The sequence below is a fragment of the Delphinus delphis genome, chromosome 14 (genome assembly GCF_949987515.2).
Source record: "Delphinus delphis chromosome 14, mDelDel1.2, whole genome shotgun sequence".
Classification (NCBI taxonomy): domain Eukaryota; kingdom Metazoa; phylum Chordata; class Mammalia; order Artiodactyla; family Delphinidae; genus Delphinus; species Delphinus delphis.
In genome coordinates, this window is record NC_082696.1 from 51,484,810 (window position 1) to 51,506,768 (window position 21,959).

Genomic DNA, 21,959 nt, shown 5'->3' on the forward strand with positions numbered 1-21,959 from the left:
AAAATGTTTGTATTGATGGCAGTGTTTCTAACATGCTTGGTAGAAACTGAAATGTTTTTATTAATGAGGCTGACTATTGAGAGTTATGGGGGGTCTCCAGTTCTGATACACTGCACTTCGCTCACTGTAGGAATGTGCTGGAGTCAAACGACTTCTGTTTGTTTTGTTCAGATAGTTCACCCAGAAACTTGTCCCTGTGCTTATTTGCTACTCTGAGTGTTAATAAGGGCAGATCCCCCCCTAGAACGTGTACTCTTATTGCATGGCATGTGAGTTTCTGGTGATCTTTCTCTGCATGGAATCTTATTTAAATGTATTAGCGGAACTGCTTGTTACAAAGCCTTTGCCCCTTTCCAAAATCAGTTGTAATGTAATTATATATATACTTTTAATGATTGACATTACACACTCAAATTACTCTATATTGGTAAAACCTCACGGAAATCTTATGATCCACGGGACCTCCAAAATTATTTTGGTGTAATAAAATTTAATGGTGAGTGCTTTTTCCTTTTCCGGTAAGCAGCTTGAGGTGACCTCTAAAAATGGTTCACTATTCACTTGACCCAGAAAACCCCACAAAATCATGCAAATCAAGAGGTTCAAATCTTCGTGTTCACTTTAAGAACACTCATGAAACTGCCCAGGCCACTAAGAGTACGCATATCCGAAAGCCACCAAGTATCTGAAGGATGTCACTTTAAAGGAGCAACGTGTGCCATTCTGTCGCTACAATGGTGGAGCTGGTAGGTGTGCCCAGGCCAAACAGTGGGGCTGGATGCAGGGTCGGTGGCCCAAAAAGAGTGCTGAATTTTCACTGCACACGCTCAAAAATGCAGAGAGTAATGCTGAACTTAAGGGCTTAGATGTAGATTCTCTGGTCATTGAGCACATCCAGGTGAACAAAGCCCCCAAGATGCGGTGCAGGACTTACAGAGTTCATGGTGGGATCAACCCATACATGAGCTCTCCCTGCCACACTGAGATGATCCTTACTGTAAAAGAACAGATTGTTCCTAAACCAGAAGGGGAGGTTGACCATAAGAAAAAGATATCCCAGAAGAAACTGAAGAAACAAAAACTTATGGCCCGGGAATAAATGCTGCAAAAAATAAATGGAAATAAAAGTAAAAAAAAAGAAAAAATTTAATGGTGAGTAAATTGCTAAAAATCTAATTTACAGTCTATAGGAATTAGCAAGTAAGACAATATGAATTTATTAGGGCAGTGCTTTTCAACAGTGACCCACAGTTATAAATTCACCTTATAGAGCCATCTGGTCCACATATATGGATTTGTATGTAAATACATAGACACAGAGCAGTAGAACAAAACTTCTTGAATTTACTTACTGTGTGCAGTGCCCTCTGATATTTTCTATTCTGTTCTTTTTTTCTTTCTTTCCTGTCTCTCTTTCATACTTCCTCCTTCCCTCCCTCTTTCTTTCTTGGTTTTTGTTTTTTTGGCTGCACTGCGCGGCATGCAGGATCTTAGTTCCCCGACCAGGGATTGAACCCGTGCCCCCTGCAGTAGAAGCATGGAGCCCTAACCACTGGACTGCCAAGGAATTCTCCCCTCCCTCTTTTATGCTGGTCTTGACCCATCAAATCAATGTCGTCATTTAGTAATGGGTCACGTGACAACCCACAGTTCTAAACACACTGTGTCAGGAGTAAAGATTTTCAACCATCTCCATCCCTTTCTTTCTCCAAGTTTCTGATGTATGTGTATGTGGTTTCTTTCTTTCCTTTCTTTCTTCCTTTTTATTTATTTTAATTTTTTTTAAGTTTTCTTTTTTTTAATATTTATTTATTTTATTTATTTATTTTTGGCTGCGTCAGGTCTTAGTTGCAGCACTCAGGATCTTTGTTGTGGTGCACAGGCTCTCTAGTTGTGGCACGAGGGCTCAGTTGCCCTGCGGCATGCGGGATCTTAATTCCCCAACCAGGGATCGAACCCGCATCCCCTGGATTGGAAGGCGGATTTGGTTTTTTGTTCTATAAATTTTTTTTTGAATTTTATTTTATTTATTTTTTATACAGCAGGTTCTTATTAGTTATCCATTTTATACATATTAGTGTATATATGTCAATCCCAATATCCCAATTCATCCCACCACCACCACCACCACCACCAACCACTTTCCCCCCTTGGTGTCCATATGTTTGTTCTCTACATCTGTGTCTCTATTTCTGCCCTGCAAACCAGTTCATCTGTACCATTTTTCTAGGTTCCACATATATGCATTAATATACGATATTTGTTTTTCTCTTTCTGACTTACTTCACTCTGTATGACAGTCTCTAGATCCATCCATGTTTCTACAAATGACCCAATTTCATTCCTTTTTACGGCTGAGTAATATTCCATTGCATATCTGTGCCACATCTTCTTTATCCATTCATCTGTTGATGGGCATTTAGGTTGCTTCCATGACCTGGCTATTGTAAATAGTGCTGCAATGAACATTGGGATGCATGTGTCTTTTTGAATTATGGTTTTCTCAGGGTATATGCCCAGTCGTGGGATTGCTGGGTCATATGGTAATTCTATTTTTAGTTTTTTAAGGAACCTCCATACTGTTCTCCATAGTGGCTGTATCAATTTACATTCCCACCAACAGTGCAAGAGGGTTCCCTTTCCTCCACACCCTCTCCAGCATTTGTTGTTTGTAGATTTTCTAATGATGCCCATTCTCACTGGTGTGAGGTGATACCTCATTGTAGTTTTTTTTTTGTTGTTTTGTTTTTGTTTTTGTTTTTTGCGGTACGCGGGCCTCTCACTGTTGTGGCCTCTCCCGTTGCGGAGCACAGGCTCCGGATGCACAGGCTCAGCGGCCATGGCTCACGGGCCCAGCATGTGGGATCTTCCCGGACCGGGGCACGAACCCGTGTCCCCTGCATCGGCAGGCGGACTCCCAACCACTGCACCACCAGGGAAGCCCTAGAATCTGTATTCTAACTAGACCCCAGGCTGTTCATATGGATATTCGACTTTCAGAAGCGCTGGGCTGGGCCAGGCCGTGCCAACCATATTCTTCCCCAGGTGGGGAGCAGCCTAAGGATGCACTCTGTCGTCGTCCATTTTCTAGTTGCCTGAGGCATGCGCATGTCTGTGGAAGCACGTGCTTTGTGCTTCAACCCTGCCTGCTCCCCTGACACCCACAGGTGCTCACCAATTAGTTCTTCTGCTTCATTAGACCCTCAAAAATATATTCCAGTATGTTTTGGGGTCAAATTCAACATTTGTCAAAAACAAATTGACGACTGAAATATGTAAACGGCACATATTTAAAGCATACCACTTGGTAAGTTTTGACGTGTATACCAACAAAACTATGCCACGATCAAGATGAGAAACATATCCATCGCCTGCTACCATGAACGTCTCCTTGTGCCCTTTTGCATCCTCCCCCCATCCCCAGGTAACGACTAATCTACTTTCTGTCACTAAAGATGAATTGGCATTTTCTAGAATTTTATATGACTGGAATCCTACAGGCCTCTTTCATTTGACTGGCTTCTTTCACTCAGCTTAATTATTTTGAGATTCATCGTGAGTATCATGTTTATCATCTGTATTGCTGAGTAGCATTCTGCTGTATAACACAGCATATCTATATACTTGTTTAAAACTTGGGTTGTTTCCAGTTTGGGGCTATTTACACACAGGGCTGCCATGAACATCTGCATGTAAGTCTTCGTGTGATCATGTGCATTCATTTTGCTTGGTAAATGGATACCTAGGAATGGAATACCTGGATCATATGGCCCCATATATATTTAACTTCTTAAAAGAATACCAATTGTTTTATACAGTGGTTATACCATTTTATATCCACCCCAGCAGCGTGTGAGAGTTCCAGTTCCTTCACATCATCTCCATCATTCAGTACTGCCTGTCTTTTTGATTACACCCATCCTAGTGGGGGTGATGTGGTATCTCCGTGTGGTTTTAATGTGCAGATTACTAAGCATCTTTTTTTTTTAAATTAATTTATTTTTTGGCCGCACTGTGGAACATGTGGGATGTTAGTTCCCCAAACAGGGATCGAACCCGTGCCCCCTGCAGTAGAAGTGTGGAGTCTTAATCACTGGACCACCATGGAAGTCCCACTAAGCATCTTTTTATGTGCTTTTTTGCCATCTATATGGCTTCTCCAAAGTGACTATTGAAGCCATTAATTGGGTTGTATGTCATACTGAGTTTGAGTGTTCTTTATGTAATCTGGATTCAAGTCCTTTATCAGATAAATGATTTGCCTGTGTTTTCTTCCAGTCTGGGCTTGTTTTTCATCTTTTAAAGAAGTGTTAAATTTGGATGAAGTCCAGTTTATCAGTTTGTTCTCTTATGGATCATGCTTGTGGTATTGTATCTGAGAAATATTTGCCTAAAACAAGGTCATAAGGGATTGCTCTTATGCTTTCTTCTAGAAGTGTTAGAATTGTAAGTTCGCTTTTAGTTTTACACCCATGATTCATTTTTAGTTAATTTTTTATATGATATATGTAGGATGAAACGTTTTTGCTTTTTTTTTTTTTGCATATGTACATCCAATTTTTCTAACATCATTTGTTGAAAAGATTCTCCTTTTTCTACTGAATTGCCTTTGAACCTGTGTTGAAAATCACTTGTCCATATATATGTAAATAAGCCTCTCAAACCGTCCAGGGCCTGGCAGTAGGGAAAACCACTAAAGAAAGCTGAGGACTCTGGGATCCCAAATGGTCTGGGCAGTTGCCTTCTGGTATGAAGCTTGGGCTCAAGCTTTGGAGCCTTTAAGGGTATCTTAAGGACTTCCCTCGTGGTACAGTGGTTAAGAATCTGCCTGCCAGTGCAGGGGACACGGGTTCGATCCCTGGTCTGGGGAGATCCCACATGCCGTGGAGCAACTAAGCCCATGTGCCACAACTAGTGAGCCCACGTGCCACAACTACTGAAGCCCACGCACCTAGAGCCTGTGCTCCGCAACAAGAGAAGCCACCGCAATGAGAAGCCCGAGCACTGCAACAAAGAGTAGCCCCCGCTCACCGCAGCTAGAGAAAAGCCCGCGCAGAGCAACGAAGACCCAGTGCAGCCAAAAATAAATTTATTTATTTATTTAAAAAAAAGCTATTTTGAACTTGCCCTGGGAGTCCATCAGGAGTGGACCTGCAGAGTGTGCCAACCTTGGGAGAGTTGAGGGGATAATCCCTGAAATCATTTTTGGTAGGGCTTAATTCTCTCACTGTCCTCTATTGAGCAAGGCTGGAGAGTACATAGAAAGTACCTTTCTAGATGCATAGGAAAGGTGTTAATTCAGTACATGCAGTGGGTGCTTTAGGACATGGGGCTTAATGCTCTTCCGCAATTCTGGTTGAGAAGGGCTGCTGGACCAAGAAGGGCTAGGAGACCGAGACTTAGAAAGCTGGGAGGCCTCATCACTTCACAGCATCCACAGTCGCCCGAGCTTGGGCGAGTTCTGAGCCTTTTCCAGTCTGAGATTAGATGTGACTCCAGGCAGTGGTAGAGTTGACAACAGACTGCCACTCTCTAGACCAGGGGTCCCCAACCCCTGGGCCGTGGACTGCCTGTTAGTAACCAGGCCGCACAGCAGGAGGTGAGCAGCGGGTAAGCAAGCGGAGCTTCATCTGCCGCTCCCCATGGCTCCCCATCACTCACATCACCGCCTGAACCATCCCCCAGCCCACCACTGTCCATGGGAAAATTGCCTTCCATGAAACCGGTCCCTGGTGCCAAAAAGGTTGGAGACTGCTGGACCCCAGTTCTTCCGTGCTCAACACCAGGCATCTTGGGAGCTGTCCAGAGTGGAGACACCTGTTCTCCTAGAGGCTGCAGACTGGACAACACTGCTGCCTTCTGGAGCTGCCGTTGGCAGGAATCCTCCCTGTCTGAGAGCAGTCAGGGCAATGAGGTGGCCTGCCCAAGGCTGAACTGCCACAGGAGCGCTTCCCGTGCCCGGGGGTCTCTCTCCCATCCCTTGAGGACTCTTGCCCGGCCTTGCCAGGATATGTGTTTGCTCTCCTGCCAGGCCTTGTAGACAGGAAGTTCAGGGCTTGTGTCCTACAGGAATTAGAAGCTTTTGAGGTCCAGCCTGAGCCTCTCAGGAAGTAGGGAGAGCGAGCAAGTTTGGTGCTGGGATGCAGGTTTATGTTAGTGGTGTGTTGTGTACCGGTAGAGTGATTCCCGGGCAAGGGAAACACTTTCTCACAGGCTCCTGCGATCGACCTCGGCCCCTCTTTTGTGTCTAGGGTATTAAACCAGAACCCTCAGCTAACGCACTTCTTGTCTTCCAGGCGCTCCTAGCAGGCATGCGGAACCGGGAGAACGGCTCGCCCTGCCAGGGCAACGGGGAGCAGGCAGGCAGGGGCAAGAGCTCGGGCTCCGCGTGGCCGGGCGAGGAGGAGCCCAGCAACGACGTGACCACGCCCTCCTACAAGAAGCCTTTGTATGGCATCTCGCACAAGATCATGGAGAAGAAGAACCCTCCCACCGGAGACGCGCTTAACATGTTCGAGCTCTTCGAGAAGGCGAACCCCAGGAACAGCCCCTCACCACTGCGGCTCCTGAACGAGCCGCAGAAGCGAGACGGCGGCGGCGCCGCGGCAGCCACCGACAGTGACCCCAACATCTACTTTCTCATCCAGAAGATGTTCTACATGCTCAACACGCTCTCCTCCAACATGTCGCAGCTGCACAGCAAGGTGGACCTGCTCTCCCTGGAGGTGAGTCGCATCAAGAAGCAGGTGAGCCCCACCGAGATGGTAGCCAAGTTCCAGCCGCCCCCCGAGTACCAGCTCACGGCAGCCGAGCTCAAGCAGATCGTGGACCAGAGCCTGTCGGGCGGCGACCTGGCCTGCCGCCTGCTGGTGCAGCTCTTCCCTGAGCTCTTCAGCGACGTGGACTTCTCCCGGGGCTGCAGCGCCTGCGGCTTTGCGGCCAAGCGGAAGCTGGAGTCGCTGCACCTGCAGCTCATCCGCAACTACGTGGAGGTCTACTACCCATCAGTGAAGGACACGGCTGTGTGGCAGGCTGAGTGCCTGCCCCAGCTGAACGACTTCTTCAGCCGCTTCTGGGCCCAACGGGAAATGGAGGACAGCCAGCCCGGCGGCCAGGTCGCTGGCTTCTTCGAGGCTGAGCAAGTGGACACCAGCCACTTCCTGGACAACAAAGACCAGGAGGAGGCCCTGTCCCTGGACCGGAGCAGTACCATCGCCTCGGACCACGTGGTGGACACGCAGGACCTAACTGAGTTCCTGGACGAAGCCTCGTCGCCAGGGGAGTTCGCGGTCTTCCTTCTGCACCGGCTCTTCCCCGAGCTCTTCGACCACCGAAAGCTGGGCGAGCAGTACAGCTGCTACGGGGACGGAGGCAAGCAGGAGCTAGACGCACAGAGGCTGCAGATCATCCGCAACTACACGGAGATCTACTTCCCCGACATGCAGGAGGAGGAGGCCTGGCTGCAGCAGTGCGCCCAGCGCATCAACGACGAGCTGGAGGGCCTGGGGCTGGACGCGGGCAGCGAGGGCGAGCCCCCGCGGGACGACTGCTACGACTCTTCCAGCCTTCCCGATGACATCTCCGTGGTCAAGGTGGAAGACAGCTTCGAGGGCGAGCGGCCCGGCCGGCGGTCCAAGAAGATCTGGCTGGTGCCCATCGACTTCGACAAGCTGGAGATCCCGCAGCCCGACTTCGAGGTGCCTGGCGCCGACTGCCTGCTCAGCAAGGAGCAGCTGCGCAGCATCTACGAAAGCAGCCTGTCCATTGGCAACTTTGCCTCACGCCTGCTCGTGCACCTGTTCCCCGAGCTCTTCACCCACGAGAACCTGCGCAAGCAGTACAACTGCAGCGGCTCGCTGGGCAAGAAGCAGCTGGACCCGTCCCGCATCAAGCTCATCCGCCACTACGTGCAGCTGCTCTACCCGCGGGCCAAGAATGACCGCGTCTGGACACTGGAGTTCGTGGGCAAACTGGACGAGCGCTGCCGGCGCCGGGACACGGAGCAGAGGCGCTCCTACCAGCAGCAGCGCAAGGTCCATGTGCCGGGCCCGGAGTGCAGGGACCTGGCCAGCTATGCAATCAACCCCGAGCGGTTCCGGGAGGAATTTGAGGGGCCCCCGCTGCCCCCCGAAAGGAGCAGCAAGGACTTCTGCAAGATCCCCCTGGATGAGCTGGTGGTGCCCTCGCCCGACTTCCCGGTGCCTTCGCCATACCTGCTGTCAGACAAGGAGGTTCGCGAGATCGTGCAGCAGAGCCTCTCTGTGGGCAACTTCGCCGCGCGGCTGCTCGTCAGGCTCTTCCCCGAACTCTTCACCGCCGAGAACCTACGGCTGCAGTACAACCACTCCGGGGCGTGCAACAAGAAGCAGCTGGACCCCACGCGGCTGAGGCTCATCCGCCACTACGTGGAGGCCGTGTACCCGGTGGAGAAGATGGAGGAGGTGTGGCACTATGAATGTATCCCCAGCATCGACGAACGGTGCCGCCGCCCCAACAGGAAGAAATGCGACATCCTGAAGAAAGCCAAGAAGGTGGAGAAGTGATGGGCACCGCGGGCACTGAGCGTTCTGCCGGAGCCCGCGACGTGTCCACAGCCGCGCACCTTATGTCGGCGGGGAGTGGCCTGCTGCACTTGCACACGTGGCCGCCCCGCCGGCCACGGCCGCGAGAAAGGAGCCTCGCATTTGGCCTCTTGTACTTACGACTTTTGTCCTGTGTTCCTGGTGGTACAGCCAGAGTCGGGGGAGGGCCAAGCTGTGATAGCAGAGAGGCCTCAGGAGTCAGGGTTCCCTCTCCTCGGCAGTGTCCTCCCAGTCCCCTCACAATTTGAAATGCAAATCGAGCAACCCTCTTGGTCCTCTTCCCACGTTTTACATCTTCCACTTTTATCAGTTTTTTTTTAAGTTAAAAAGAAACCCTTTTTAAGAAAATCATTGGGCTCTGTGGAGGCCATTTTACTTAGAAAAAAATCTTTTAAATATTTGAGATGAAGTACTGTAAGATGAATTCAGTTGCTGGGAATTTTTTTTTTAAAGACGGTTTCAGATAAATGAAATGTTTAGAAGTGCCATGATCATGTGTGTGGCTAATTAATAGCTTCAGGTGGCCATGATCATGCGTGTGGCTAATAGCTTCAGGTGGCCATGGCCATGATCATGCCTGTGGCTGACAGCTTCAGGTGGCCATGATCATGTGTGTGGCTAATTAATAGCTTCAGGTGGCCATGATCATGCCTGTGGCTAATAGCTTCAGGTGGCCATGATCATGCCTGTGGCTAATAGCTTCAGGGTGGCCATGATCATACGTGTGGCTAATAGCTTCAGGTGGCCATGATCATGCCTGTGGCTAATAGCTTCAGGTGGCACAGAGATGGATTTACTGACCTTGTCTTTTACATTGGATTTTGGAAGAGTCAGGATGCCTCTTGGATGGCGGTGTGGAGGGATGAATAGTGCGATGTCTTTCTGACCATGGTCAGTCACCTTCTCCCTCCCACTGTGGTTCCGAGGAAGGGGCTTAGGGGGCGGCCTGGCCACATTGCCACGCCGGTAGAATATTGTGCTCACTCTGTAGACGAGAACACTGGATGATGATGATGATGATGATGATGATGATGATGAGGATATGAATGTAGAGAGACGTGGAAACACGTTCACAATGTCTTCATTTGAGCTGTGTCCTCCCACTGCCCCCTCTCCTCTCTAGGCAAGGATGCTGTTGGAGGGGCAAACACATTACCTTGGAGAAGTGTGTGTGGATATCTTGTTTGATTTAAGGATGGGCCCCTTTGGGCTCACCAAGAACTGTTTACTTTCCATGTGTGTATTTGTACAAAACAAAACCCGGGTTCTGGGAGCTGTATGGTGACTTCACCACACCTCAGTGTCAGCTCCTCCAGTCAGTACACATCCTTGTTCCTCAGGGTGGGCCCAAGCCTTGGGCTCTCTTGGGGATACCTGGTATTGGAAGGACACAGGCCATCTCAAATGGGGCTCCCATATCCCTTCCTAGGGTCCACTCAGAGCTTTCCCTCTGGGCCCTCAGAAGGTCCTGCTGTCCTACATCTGGCTGGTCCCTTGGCCTCGGGATGAGACACCTCTTTTCTCTCCCCTGGTCGGGAAGGTCACATTGCTCCAGGCCAGCGGCATGCTCTCCAGGATTCCAACCTGGAGGAAACTCCCCAACAGGTAAAGTCCTTAATATAAAAACAATACTTTTACCTACCTGACTGTGGGGGCCAGTGCCTAAGGGGGAAAGGAAACAGTCTAACCCAAACACAGTACATCATACCAGAAAGCTAGAAAATGAATTGAATCACACAGGGTAGTCCTAAAACCCTTGTGGAATGTTACAGATTTAATAATCTAATGGCTTTATATTTTGCTACCTTAAAATGCAGAAATAATAGAAACAGTCTATGACTTTTCTTCATACAGATAAGGACTTCAGTTTCAGTGGCTGTATGACAGAATTTTGCCTGCACCCAGCGGGCAGTTTTTTTTTTAATATGACAAGATTCTGAGCAGTGTCAAGTTGCTGATCTAATTTTAGTAAATTTGCTTTTAAATGTCATTTACAGATTATTTCTATTGAAACTGCAGACCTGAATTATTGCAATTTAGAAATGCACAGGGACTTAATAAATGACTGTCTCCCCACACACCCACATGTGCACACACACATTTCTTAGTAGAAAACTGAAGTGAGAGGAAGGGGACCGACATGAATAACAAGCTCAACCTCTTTGTGCCTGGAAAGGAGGAGGACTGGAGCAGCCAGAGACTCACTTCCCCCTCTCCTGGGCCTTTCTCTATGCCTTAGTCTCTCCAGCACATAAATGCATGCCTGTGCGCGCGCACACACCCAAAGACGGCAGTGGCGCTCTCTCACTCACCAGCCCTGTGGGCGCGAGGGTGCCATGGAATTTGTTCTGGTCTCTAGGATGTATCCAAGAGGATTCCAAGCCATGTGAAAACTGCCCTGCTTTCTGGAGGGTGGAATGTGACCCTGCAACTTCAGAAGCACAATCATTTAATAATTAAAAAAAAAAAATCATCCTATCTACCCACGATAGAGACATCAACAAGGTTCTAGGAACAAACTATGTCTCTTTAGAACCTAACGCATGTTCAGTTTTTGGAAACCGTGTTTTGGTGGTTTCCTTAATACCTTTCCTTGTAGGGCTTCTTCCCCCCAAATCTTAGAGTCCCTTCCAGTGAAGAGAGGTGGACACACTCTGTGACCTGTTTCTTGTCTCTCTGGACTGACTCATCAGGAACCGCCTGTGGGTCCCGTGTCTGTCTCTGTGGTGTCCTCAGAGCTCCAGCCATACAGGTGGGCTCCAGGGACAGTTTTTTTTACACGAAGCAATAGAAGTACAAAATACTAATTCTTTTTCAAAATTTAATGTTTTCCATAAAATCTGTTGGCAAAACCCCTTCTCCCTCCGCATCTAAATTCTTTGATTTTTACTTGTTTGCTTTTTTTGGAATTTCTCCCCCCTCATGTCCAGAGGACTAAGGAAGTAGCACAGATACATTCTGATATTGAGTAAAATAGCAAGTCACAGTAGGTGGTAGTGTCCCTTGTTTTCCTCTGTTAGTAAGTTTTAAAAGAATGTATGAAGATAGTCATGAATGTACTAAGTGTTCTAATCCTGCTTCAGTTCACTTTGGCTGTGTCTACATGACCACACACGTTTGACAGGGAATAAAGTCGTGTCCAGTGTCATGGGTGTTAGTGTGCCCCTTCCCCCTTCAGTGTTGGCTCCAAACCTTCCTTTCTTTTTAAGTTGGGGGGGAGGGGCTCCACCTCAGCAGCAATCATCGACCAACCAATGGGATCTACTTAGTGGTGAAGGGATTCGCTGTTTAAATGCGAAGAGTCACTGGCCTACCCTACCACAGCATGGCCACTCGCTTTCCTGCAGAGATGGCCTCAGTTTTCACCTTTGCCCCCAGATGTTTACTTCTTGCCTGACTGAGGAGGAGGGTCTCGAGACCCCGGACTGGAGGCCATTGGGCTCTTACCCTGCCTCGCTGTGTAGATGGTGATACGGAGTGGGCAGGGGGCGGGGGCCGAGGGGCTCCGACTGTCACGTGGAGATACTTGCCTCTTGTAGATCCAGCCTTAATGTTCTTCTGACATCCTAGTGACAGCAGACCCTGCACAAAGTGGATATCAGAATTAATACTGTGAGGAGACAAAATAATGAGTATAGTTTTACCAAAGATAATGAAATATCGCATAATGTCTGCATTTTACCATTGATTTGAGTGCATCCTTAGAAAACTGAATGTAACAAAAACCCAGGACAATTTTGGAAATTGTATGCTCTCTAGCAACTTTGTGTGAATTTTTATACAAGCACTGTTTTATGAGTTATATAAAATGTTATAAAAATAGAAAATATATGGTCTCGTAACATCTTATTTTCTTAAGGCAGAGGTCTCTCGGAACGTCTGGGTCTGTCTGTCTTTGCGTGCGGCCTCCCCCCTCCCCCCTCGTCCCCGGGGAGGGCGCGGGCACTCGGGGCACCTCGGCCTCTCGGACTTAACGCGCTCTGGCTATCGGGGTGCAGTTTGTCACAGCCGAGTGACTGAGACGTCTCCACACAAACCGCTTCCTGGCCATGCAGTAGGGGCGCGGCTGACTGCCCCCCTTTCCTGGTCGGGTGCCAGACTCGCCCTGCTGATAAACTAGCAGAGCTTCAGTTCACTCTTTTTTTTCCACTTTGGATTAAATGAGATTTCGTTCCTCAAAGCTAACGTATTATTAACTGGTAACAAAAGGATGCATGTTTTTTTCTCGCCTCTTTGGCGAATTATAAATCATTAAATACTATTTCACAGTGAAAATAAGGTTTCAAGCTATCAGAGCAACACTGTTTTGGACCCGGGGTTCGCGCGGCCTGAAGTGAGTCGTGGCCTGCGATTGGAGCCCGCCGCCTCCAGGGCGTGAGCGCTCAGTCCTGAGTCCTGACACCTGTGCTGTAAGCCTCGCGCAGGTCAGGGCTGGTCGGGGCTGGAGCCTCAGACATTTACTCCGTGAGCAGGTTTAAGCAAGACTTGAAGGAAGGCTAAATTCTTTAGGTCCGTTCTGGCTGTGGGTATCTCTGTTTTCAACCAAAAGAAAAGAAAAAAGTGCCTTTCCTCAGCTGCCGAGAAGGTGCTCGGTGCTTCCGAGGAAGCGGAGGCCGCACGGGGGTGAGGCCCGCCCTTCAGCCGCGACTGGCGCCGCGACTGGCGCCGCGGCCGGCACCCCGCCGCCCAGCGCTCGCCCGCGCCACGGCCTCGGTCTCCGAGCTCGCCTGCATCTACTCGGCCCCCGGTCTGCACGGCGAGTGACGTGACGGCCACGGAGGGTAAGATCAATGCTCTCATTAAAGCAGCCCGCGTAAATATCGAGCCTTTCTGGCCAGGCTTGTTTGCCGAGGCTCTGGCCAGTGTCAACCTCGGGAGCCTCATCTGCAAGGTGGGGGGCAGGCGGACCGGTCCAGCAGGAGAAGCAGGCGGTCCTGCCCACTCCAGCGCCGCTGCCCCAGCTGAGGAGAAGAAAGCAGAAGCAAAGAAAGAAGAATCTGAGGAGTCTGATGATGACACAGGCTTTTTTTTTTTTGACTAAACGTAACACATTTAACAAAAAGCTGAACTGTTAAAAAAAAAAGCTGAACTCTTTGCTTCTGTTTTTGCTTTGCTTCTGTTGGTCTTGCAAAAAAAAAATCAGAGAATTTCAGTATATGTGGTTTCACTTGTAAAAGCAGTTCTCAGAAATAAGAGCGCCACACCAAATTATCCTGAAGTTTGGAACGGTGGGATGCAATGGACTCTTTAAGAGAGCTTCCAGAGAAATCTAAAATCCTTCGGCCAGTGGTGGGAACGAACATTCATTGTCTGCTTGCTGTGACGGCAGTGTTGGGCATACCTAACATTCATTGAGTATATACAACAGTGCCGAGGCACACCGCTGAGAGTTGCACCTGGATCGCGGCTTGCAATCATCCCGGAACCCTGTGACGTAAGTTCCCTAATTAAGCCGGTTGAGACAAGAAAGCTAAGGCCCTGAAGGGTATGTGTGTTATCTCATTTAATTCTCATAAAAACTCAGTGTCTTGGGCAATGCCATTATCTCCGTTTTGTGGTGAAGTAGCAGAAAGGTTTACCGGCCAAGTTCACACAACTGGCAAACTTCAGTGTCAGGATTTGAACCCAAGTTTGTCTCGTTCCGCCGTACCATCTCAGAAACTAAACACCCCTGCGCCACACACAATACACAGAGATTCAGACCCGAGACCAGTTACAAGTCAGTGGTGTCCTGTCACCCACATCCTCTAAGCCCCAGTTTGTCTGATCTTAGATATGGGGGTGCCGGTTCTCAAACTGCCCTGGGTGAAATAATTGTGGCAATTGTGGACAGACATGTTCTGGTAAGAGTAAATTTTTTGAGATAGTGAAAGTGACTGCCATGGATCAGATTCCTTAGGAAGCAGAGCCTGAGACTAGGATTCTTGTGCAGTTGATTGAGGACCTGCTCCCAGTAGATGGGAAGCAGGACGGGCCCAGGGAAGGCTGTGAGCGAGAGTGTGGTCTCCTCTGCAGTCCGGCCTCATTGCCAGCCACTGGGAGGCCCTAGAACATGAATTGTTTGGCAGAATTAGTACCAGGTGCAGCCAACGGGCCAGTTGGTCGGTGAGGTCTTCTCCAGGGAAAGGGGTAGCTCGCCTGGCAGGGTGGCTCCCTTTGCCAAGGGCAGTGTTCCAGAAGGGCCATTGTGAGTGGTTAGCTGGCTCTCAGCAGCAAGGGCATGGGTGCGCTGGAAAGGGAATCTGGGTGGGACTCCATCAGCATCCACTAAGGGGCAGAACCACCAGAGGGCACGTTACCCCAGGGGTTCTGATTCTGTCTGACTGGGGTGGTGCCTAAGCATTTGCATTTCTAAAGAGTTCCCAGGTCGTGCTGGTGCTGTGTCCAGGGGCTGCAGAACCACTGCATGACAGTGACTTCGAAAAATACACTGTGTACATCTCAGAAACTGAAGGCTTAGCACTTTACTGATTAGTAGAAATAGATCTGAGCTGAAATAAGTGGTTTCCTGTTGTGTTCAAATAAAACTGACCTTTTTTAAAATTACAAATTATAAGTTTACTAATGAGGAGTACTTAATACTGTGAAACAGGTAGACTGGTCCTTGTTGGAGTTGTCAGGAAAAACTTCCCCGGGCTCCCCTGGTGGCGCAGTGGTTGAGAGTCCGCCTGCCGATGCAGGGAACACGGGTTCGTGCCCCGGTCCGGGAAAATTCCACATGCCGCGGAGCGGCTGGGCCCGTGAGTCATGGCCGCTGAGCCTGCGCGTCTGGAGCCTGTGCTCCGCAACCGGAGAGGCCACAGTAATGAGAGGCCCGCGTACTGGAAAAAAAAAAAAAAAAAAAAAAACTTCCCCAAGGAAATGGATGACTAGCCTAGATTTGAAAATGAGGAATTAATTAGGTGAAAAGTTCAGCATGCAAACAAGCTTTGGGGTACAAGAAGAACCCCTTAGGAAACAATAAAAGGAAGCCAATGGGGCTGGAACTAGAGGAGGAGGAGGAGTTTCGTGAACCTGCAGAATTAGTCCAGGGCTGGATGACTTTGTTTTCACCAAATTGTCCTTGGATCCGTACGAAAAGAAGAAACTCTTCACCTGTTCTAAGTAGGGAGGGGAATATTCTGTTCTGATACAATCGTGTTGAACTCTGCCTTCTCAGCCCAGTAAGGCTGCCTTCCTCTGCTGGTGTTCTAGTCACCTTGCCATCCTGACTTCTTAACTAGTGATAAACGAAATCTTAGCTTTCAGGTCAGTGGGAAGAGGCAGGTTTACAAATGCTTCAGCATCAGGGCTTAGGGTCACTGGCCAAACGTGGTAGCTTTTGCCAGAACATTTCTGCAGGGGGAGGCCTGTCCATTGCTTTTTTTTTTTTTTTTTTTTTTTGCTGTATGTGGGCCTCTTATTGTTGTGGCCTCTCCCGTTGCAGAGCACAGGCTCCGGACGCGCAGGCTCAGCGGCCATGGCTCACGGGCCCAGCCGCTCCGCGGCATGTGGGATCTTCCCGGACCGGGGCACGAACCCGTGTCCCTGCATCGGCAGGCGGACTCTCAACCACTGCGCCACCAGGGAAGCCCCATTGCTTTTATTTTAAAGAGCAGGAATTTGTTTGTTCTTCTAGAGTGTGTAGTCCAGATGGTGAACTGTGTCCTTGACAGAGGTTGAGAACATGGAATGCCACAGCTTTTCCTTCCAGAAGCTTCTGCAGTGTGGCAGCTGTGTATTCAGAAGTGACGGTGGGGCCTTAAATTATAGGGAGTCGTGTTTTTCAGAAGAGCTCCCAGTCTCTAAGCTCCTGCAATGGATCAGGAATGTGCTAGGGGTGTGACGTACGTTATTTCATTTATTCCTCACGGAAACCCTGTGGGATAGATATTTGTATTCCCCATCTTACAGATGGGGATGCTTTCAGAGGTTAAGTAACTTGGTCAAGGTCACAATGCTGGCAGAGCTGGGAGCCTCTAACGATGGCCAGGCTGACTCCCCAGTTTGTGCTCTTGATTTCCACGCTGCCGCTTATGTAGCTGTGTGGACTAAATCTGTTCGTCTGTCTGCCTGGTGGTTCCCGGCTGTTTAACTTGGGGTTTTGCTGACTGTCCACAGTCGCTGAGCTCCTGGATCCACCCCAGTCAGAGTATCTGACTCAGGAAACCTCTCAATGCCACAGGAAATAGAACAAGGCATGCAGTTAAGAATCATCTCTGCCTCTAAAGGAAGTTCATTCATTTAGCAAAAATATTTGTAACCTCTACTATCTCCCGGGCACCGTTTCATGATTCTAGCAAGCCTTGTTCGTTGGTAGGTACGAAGCCTGTTTGAGCTTGGAGAGAAGGGTCTGATGGTAAACAGTATAAAACATGATGCCTCTTGCCTTCGGTTGATTTTCAAGATGCATGTGGGTATAAGCAGGTTGAGGACATCGGCTCTGCCCGGGTGCAGACGGCTGAGGCCGTGGCAGGAGGACAGGGTCAGGCTTTGGCCTGAGGTACACCTGCCGGAGTGCAGGTTCCTGAGTCTCCTGTCTCTCACAGGCTGAAACACAGTTGCTAGGTATCCTGCTCTTTCTGACGTGAGGTATTAAACCCAAGTCTCCCCATTGTATCTGACCAGCTGATATCGCAGTGCAGGCACGGTGCCAGGCATGACAAGGCATATCCTTCAGCATATGGTGACGGCTGCCTTGTCTTCAGGTAATTAATACTGATTGCTTGAGTCCAAAGAATTGGCTGCTATTATTGTAGCCTCACCTTAGATTTATCTGTCTCAGAATCAAGAGTTAAGGGATTTCCCCTACAATCCTAAAGAAAATTCCCTACACATTCTGTGGGGAAGTATCTAATATAAGCAACCCCTCTGAGTGGGACTCCAGAAATGGGCTTTACCAGTCCAGACTTCTAAACAGAAATTGCCCATTTTAGATACTTGCTGTTCTACTCTGACTGCAATCAGTCTTTGGGCCTTCACTTGTCTGGCCTGGGGAAGGTTCCTCCAACTTTAAGGATAAAGTCCTAGGATCGAAGGTCCATTGGATACAGTTGACATCTCCACAAGGGAATCAAGAAGTGCATTGTGAGTGACCCATGTCCTCAGGATCTTGCAAAATTGTTGACTTTCACCATCCATCTTTTGACATACCTGGTCTGTTAACTAATAACGAACAAAAAAAATCTTAAAACAAGAACGGGCCATCAAGCGTGTCTTTGAGAGGACGGGAGAGGGGCCGTCTCAGAAAGCTGTGTCCAATTTCAGAGCCCTCAGAGAAATGCCAAGCACAGACTGGTTGTAGCAGCTACCAAAAGGCAGAAGCACAGGCTGTGGAGAGAACTTACGAAGAGTGTATGTCAAACTAACTGTATCTCTTTATACTCATAATTAGACTGGCAAAAATTAGAAAGCTGGGTCATGCCAGGGGCTGGGTGAGGCTATGAGTCTATAGGTACTTTGGGTATTGCTGGTGGGAGGGCATCCTGGTGCAGCCATCCTGGAGAGAAAGCAGCACTGTGTTTTTTGTGGTGAGGGGAGTTGGGTGGGAGAATGTCACTGGGAGAGTGGGTGGGCAAAATGTGGTGGATGTACTTCAGTATTTATTAGGCAGCAGTGAGAAGCAATGGATTAGATGTGCCTAGAGCGCCATGGATGGGCTTAGTGAAGAAAGTAAGATACAAAGTGAAATATATAGTAATGTCATTTATGAAATTTAAAATATATTTTATTTTATTTATAATATAATAATTATAATATATAAATATATTTATAATATGTGCACAGAACAACAAAACATTTTATAAGACTGCATACCAGCAAAAAGATACACATTAAGCACATTAGAATGGTTAGCTAAAGTAAGGGGGGAGGACATGTGGAACGATGTGAGAACAAGAAAAGAGAAAAGATAACTTGAAAGAAGAACTTGGAGGGTGGGTGCTGGTGCCCCGGCATCTCCCAGTGGAAACTCTTGTGGGTGCACCTCCCTATTCCACCTAGGGGTGTGCTGGTAAATGTGTGACAACTGGCTCTCCAAGGGAAAAATCCATTCTGTTTCACGGTGCTTGCTGATTTCCAAGGTGAAAATCCTGCTACCGTGGCTCATCTTAAGCCACCCATATGACTCAGAAGCCATTTGGGCGATGCTCACATTCTGCTCTATGGAGTCTGCTCGATGGAGTTTCTAATTTCTCAAGATGGTCAGTAAGCCGACTGATAACCCTGGCAGTAACTTTTAATTTTTTTTATTTTTATTTTATTGGAGTATAGTTGATTTACAATGTTGTGTTCGTTTCAGGTGTACAGCAAAGTGATTGTTATACATATACATATATTCACTCCTTTTTAGATTCTTTTCTAAGTTATCCCAGAATATTCAGTAGAGTTCCCTGTGCTATACAGTAGGTCCTTGTTGGTTATCTATCTAATTCTGACAGTAACTTTTTGAAAGCCAAAATACATACGACCAAGATAAGGCAGGACTTCCGTAGAGTGTCTCTTTACTTGCCTCGTATACATTGCACACCCTTTAAGAAAGTTCACAGAATATACACCACCTCTCCAAAGGAAATCTGTTTTGTTTTTAGTTTCTTGAAAAATGGTAGTTTCTATTCCCTCAATCATTATTGACCAAATAAACTATGACCTAAGAATTTTCCCCCAAATGTCTACTTTTCTCCCCAAAATGCTAAAAAAATAATGAAACTATTGCCTAGCCGTCTATATAATTTTCCATGGAACATGGTAAATGCTATTTGGCAGAGAAATGCAATTAGCGTCACACTGCCCAGGGGAGAGCTATTTCTTTGAAGGGATTAACCATTACTGGTAAAAGGATTGGATAGGCCTCTACGGCAGCAGTCCCCAACTTTTTGGCACCAGGGACTGGTTTCATGGAAGACAAATTTTCCACGGCCAGGGGGGTGGGTGTTGGGTTCATGTGGCAGTGCGAGCTATGGGGAGCAATGGGGAGCGGCAGATGAAGTTTCGCTTGTTCGCCCGCCACTCACCTCCTACTGTGCGGCCCAGTTCCTAACAGACCTCAGACTGGTACCAGTCCGCAGCCCAGGGGTTGGGGACCCCTGCTCTACAAAAATAGTCATAACTTTAAATTGTTCATCCTTAAAAACTGCAAACATACACTAGAAGCATTTTCAAACTTTCCTGGGAAAGCCAGATATTTTTTATTTTTATTATTTTTTTAATTGAAGTATAGTTGATTTACAATATTGTGTTAGTTTCAGTTGTACAGCAAAGTGATCCAAATATATATATATATGTATATATACATATATATACCCACACACATATATATGTATACGTTTTTCAGATTCTTTTCCATTATATAAGATATTGAATGTATTTCCCTGTGCTATGCAGTAAATCCTTGTTGTTTATCTATTTTATGTGTAGTAGATTGTATCTGTTAATCCCATACTCCGAATTTGCCCCTCCTCTCCTTTGGTAACCATAAATTTGTTTTCTATGTCTGTGAGTCTGTTTCTGTTTTGTAAATAAGTTCATTTGTATTATTTTTTAGATTCCACATATAAGTGATATCATATGTCTTTCTCTTACTTCACTTAGTATGATGATAATCTCTGTGTCCATCCATGTTGCTGCAAATGGCAATATTTCATTCTTTTTTTATGGCTGAATCTTATTCCATTGTATATATATATACCACTTCTTTATCCATTCATCTGTCAATGGGCACTTGGGTTGTTTCCATGTCTTGGCTATTGTAAATAGTGCTGCAATAAACATTGGGGTGCATGCATCTTTTCAAATAGTGTTTTCTCTGGATATATGCCCAGGAGTGGGATTTCTGGATCATATGGCAACTCTATTATTAGTTTTTTGAGGAAGCTCCATACCGTTTTCCATAGTGGCTGCACCAACTTACATTCCCACACCAACAGTGTAGGTGGGTTCCCTTTTCTCCGCACCCTCTCCAGCATTTATTGTTTATGGACTTTTTTTTTTAAAGAATATATTTTATTCTTTATTTATTGGCTGCATTGGGTCTTCGTTGCTGTGTGCAGGCTTCCTCTAGTTGCGGCGAGTGGGGGCTACTCTTCATCACAGTGCACGGGCTTCTCATTGTGGTGACTTCTGTTGTTGCGGAGCACGGGCTCTAGGCACGCGGGCTTCAGTAGTTGTGGCACACGGGCTTAGTTGCTCTGTGGCATGTGGGATCTTCCCAGACCAGGGCTCGAACCCGTGTGCTCTGCATTGGCAGGAGGATTCTTAACCACTGTGCCACCAGGGAAGCCCTGTTTATGGACTTTTTAATGATGGCCATTCTGACCTGTATGAGGTGGCACCTCACTGTAGTTTTGATTCACATTTCTATAATTAGCGATGTTGAGCATCTTTTCATGTGCCTGTTGGCCATCTGTGCGTCTTCTTTGGAGAAATGTCTATTTAGGTCTGCTCATTTTTTGATTGCATTGTTTTGTTTTTGTTATTGAGTTGTATGAGCTGTTTGTATATTTTGGAAATTAAGCCCTTGTTGGTCACATCATTTACAAATATTTTCTCCCAGTCTGTAGGTTGTCTTTTCCTTTTTTGTTTATGGTTTCCTTTGTTGTGCAAAAGCTTGTAAGTTTGGGGACTTCCCGGACTTCCCTGGTGGCGCAGTGGTTAAGAATCTGCCTGCCAATGCAGGGGACACGGGTTTGAACCCTGGTCCAGGAAGATTCCACATGCCGCAGAGCAACTGAGCCCATGCGCCACAACTACTGAGCCTACGCTCTAGAGCCCGCATGCCACAACTACTGAAACCCACGTGCCTAGAGCCCATGTTCCACAACAAGAGAAGCCACCGCAATAAGAAGCCCACACACCACATCAAAGAGTAGTCCCTACTCGCTGCAACTAGAGAAAGCCTGTGTGCAGCAACAAAGACCCAATGCAGCCAAAAATAAATTAATTTTTTAAAAAAGTTTGGGGGCTTCCCTGGTGGTCCAGTGGCTAAGACTCCACACTCCCAATGCAGGGGGCCTGGGTTCGATCCCTGGTCAGGGAAATAGATCCCACATGCTGCAACTAAGAGTTCACATGCTGCAACTAAAGATCCTGCACACCTCAACGAAGATCCCGCATGCAGCAGCAAAGAGCCAGCGCAGCCAAATAAATAAATAAATATATATTTTAAAAAACCCTTATAAGTTTGATTAGGCCCCATTTATTTTTGCTTTTATTTTTTTTTAAATAGATTTATTTTATTTATTTATTTATTGGCTGCGTCAGGTCTTCCGTGGCTGTCCACGGGCTTTCTCTAGTTGCCAAGGGCTTCTCATTGCAGTGGCTTCTCTTGTTGCGGAGCACAGGCTCCAGGCACACAGGCTTCAGTAGCTGTGGCACACAGGCTTAGTTGCTCCACAGCATGTG

The 21,959-nt window shown here is 47.6% G+C and overlaps 1 protein-coding gene across 2 annotated transcripts in view; it reads left to right on the plus strand.

Moving 5' to 3' along the window:
• Positions 1-12,398, plus strand: part of BEND3 (BEN domain containing 3) — a 34,179-nt gene extending 21,781 nt beyond the window's left edge. For both annotated transcript variants that reach the window (XM_060030150.1, XM_060030149.1), the window contains exon 4: positions 6,297-12,398. In XM_060030150.1, coding sequence (XP_059886133.1) covers positions 6,297-8,543 — 2,247 coding nt within the window. In that variant the 3' untranslated portion in view covers positions 8,544-12,398. The remainder of the gene's footprint in view (positions 1-6,296) is intronic.
• Positions 12,399-21,959: the final 9,561 nt, after the last annotated feature.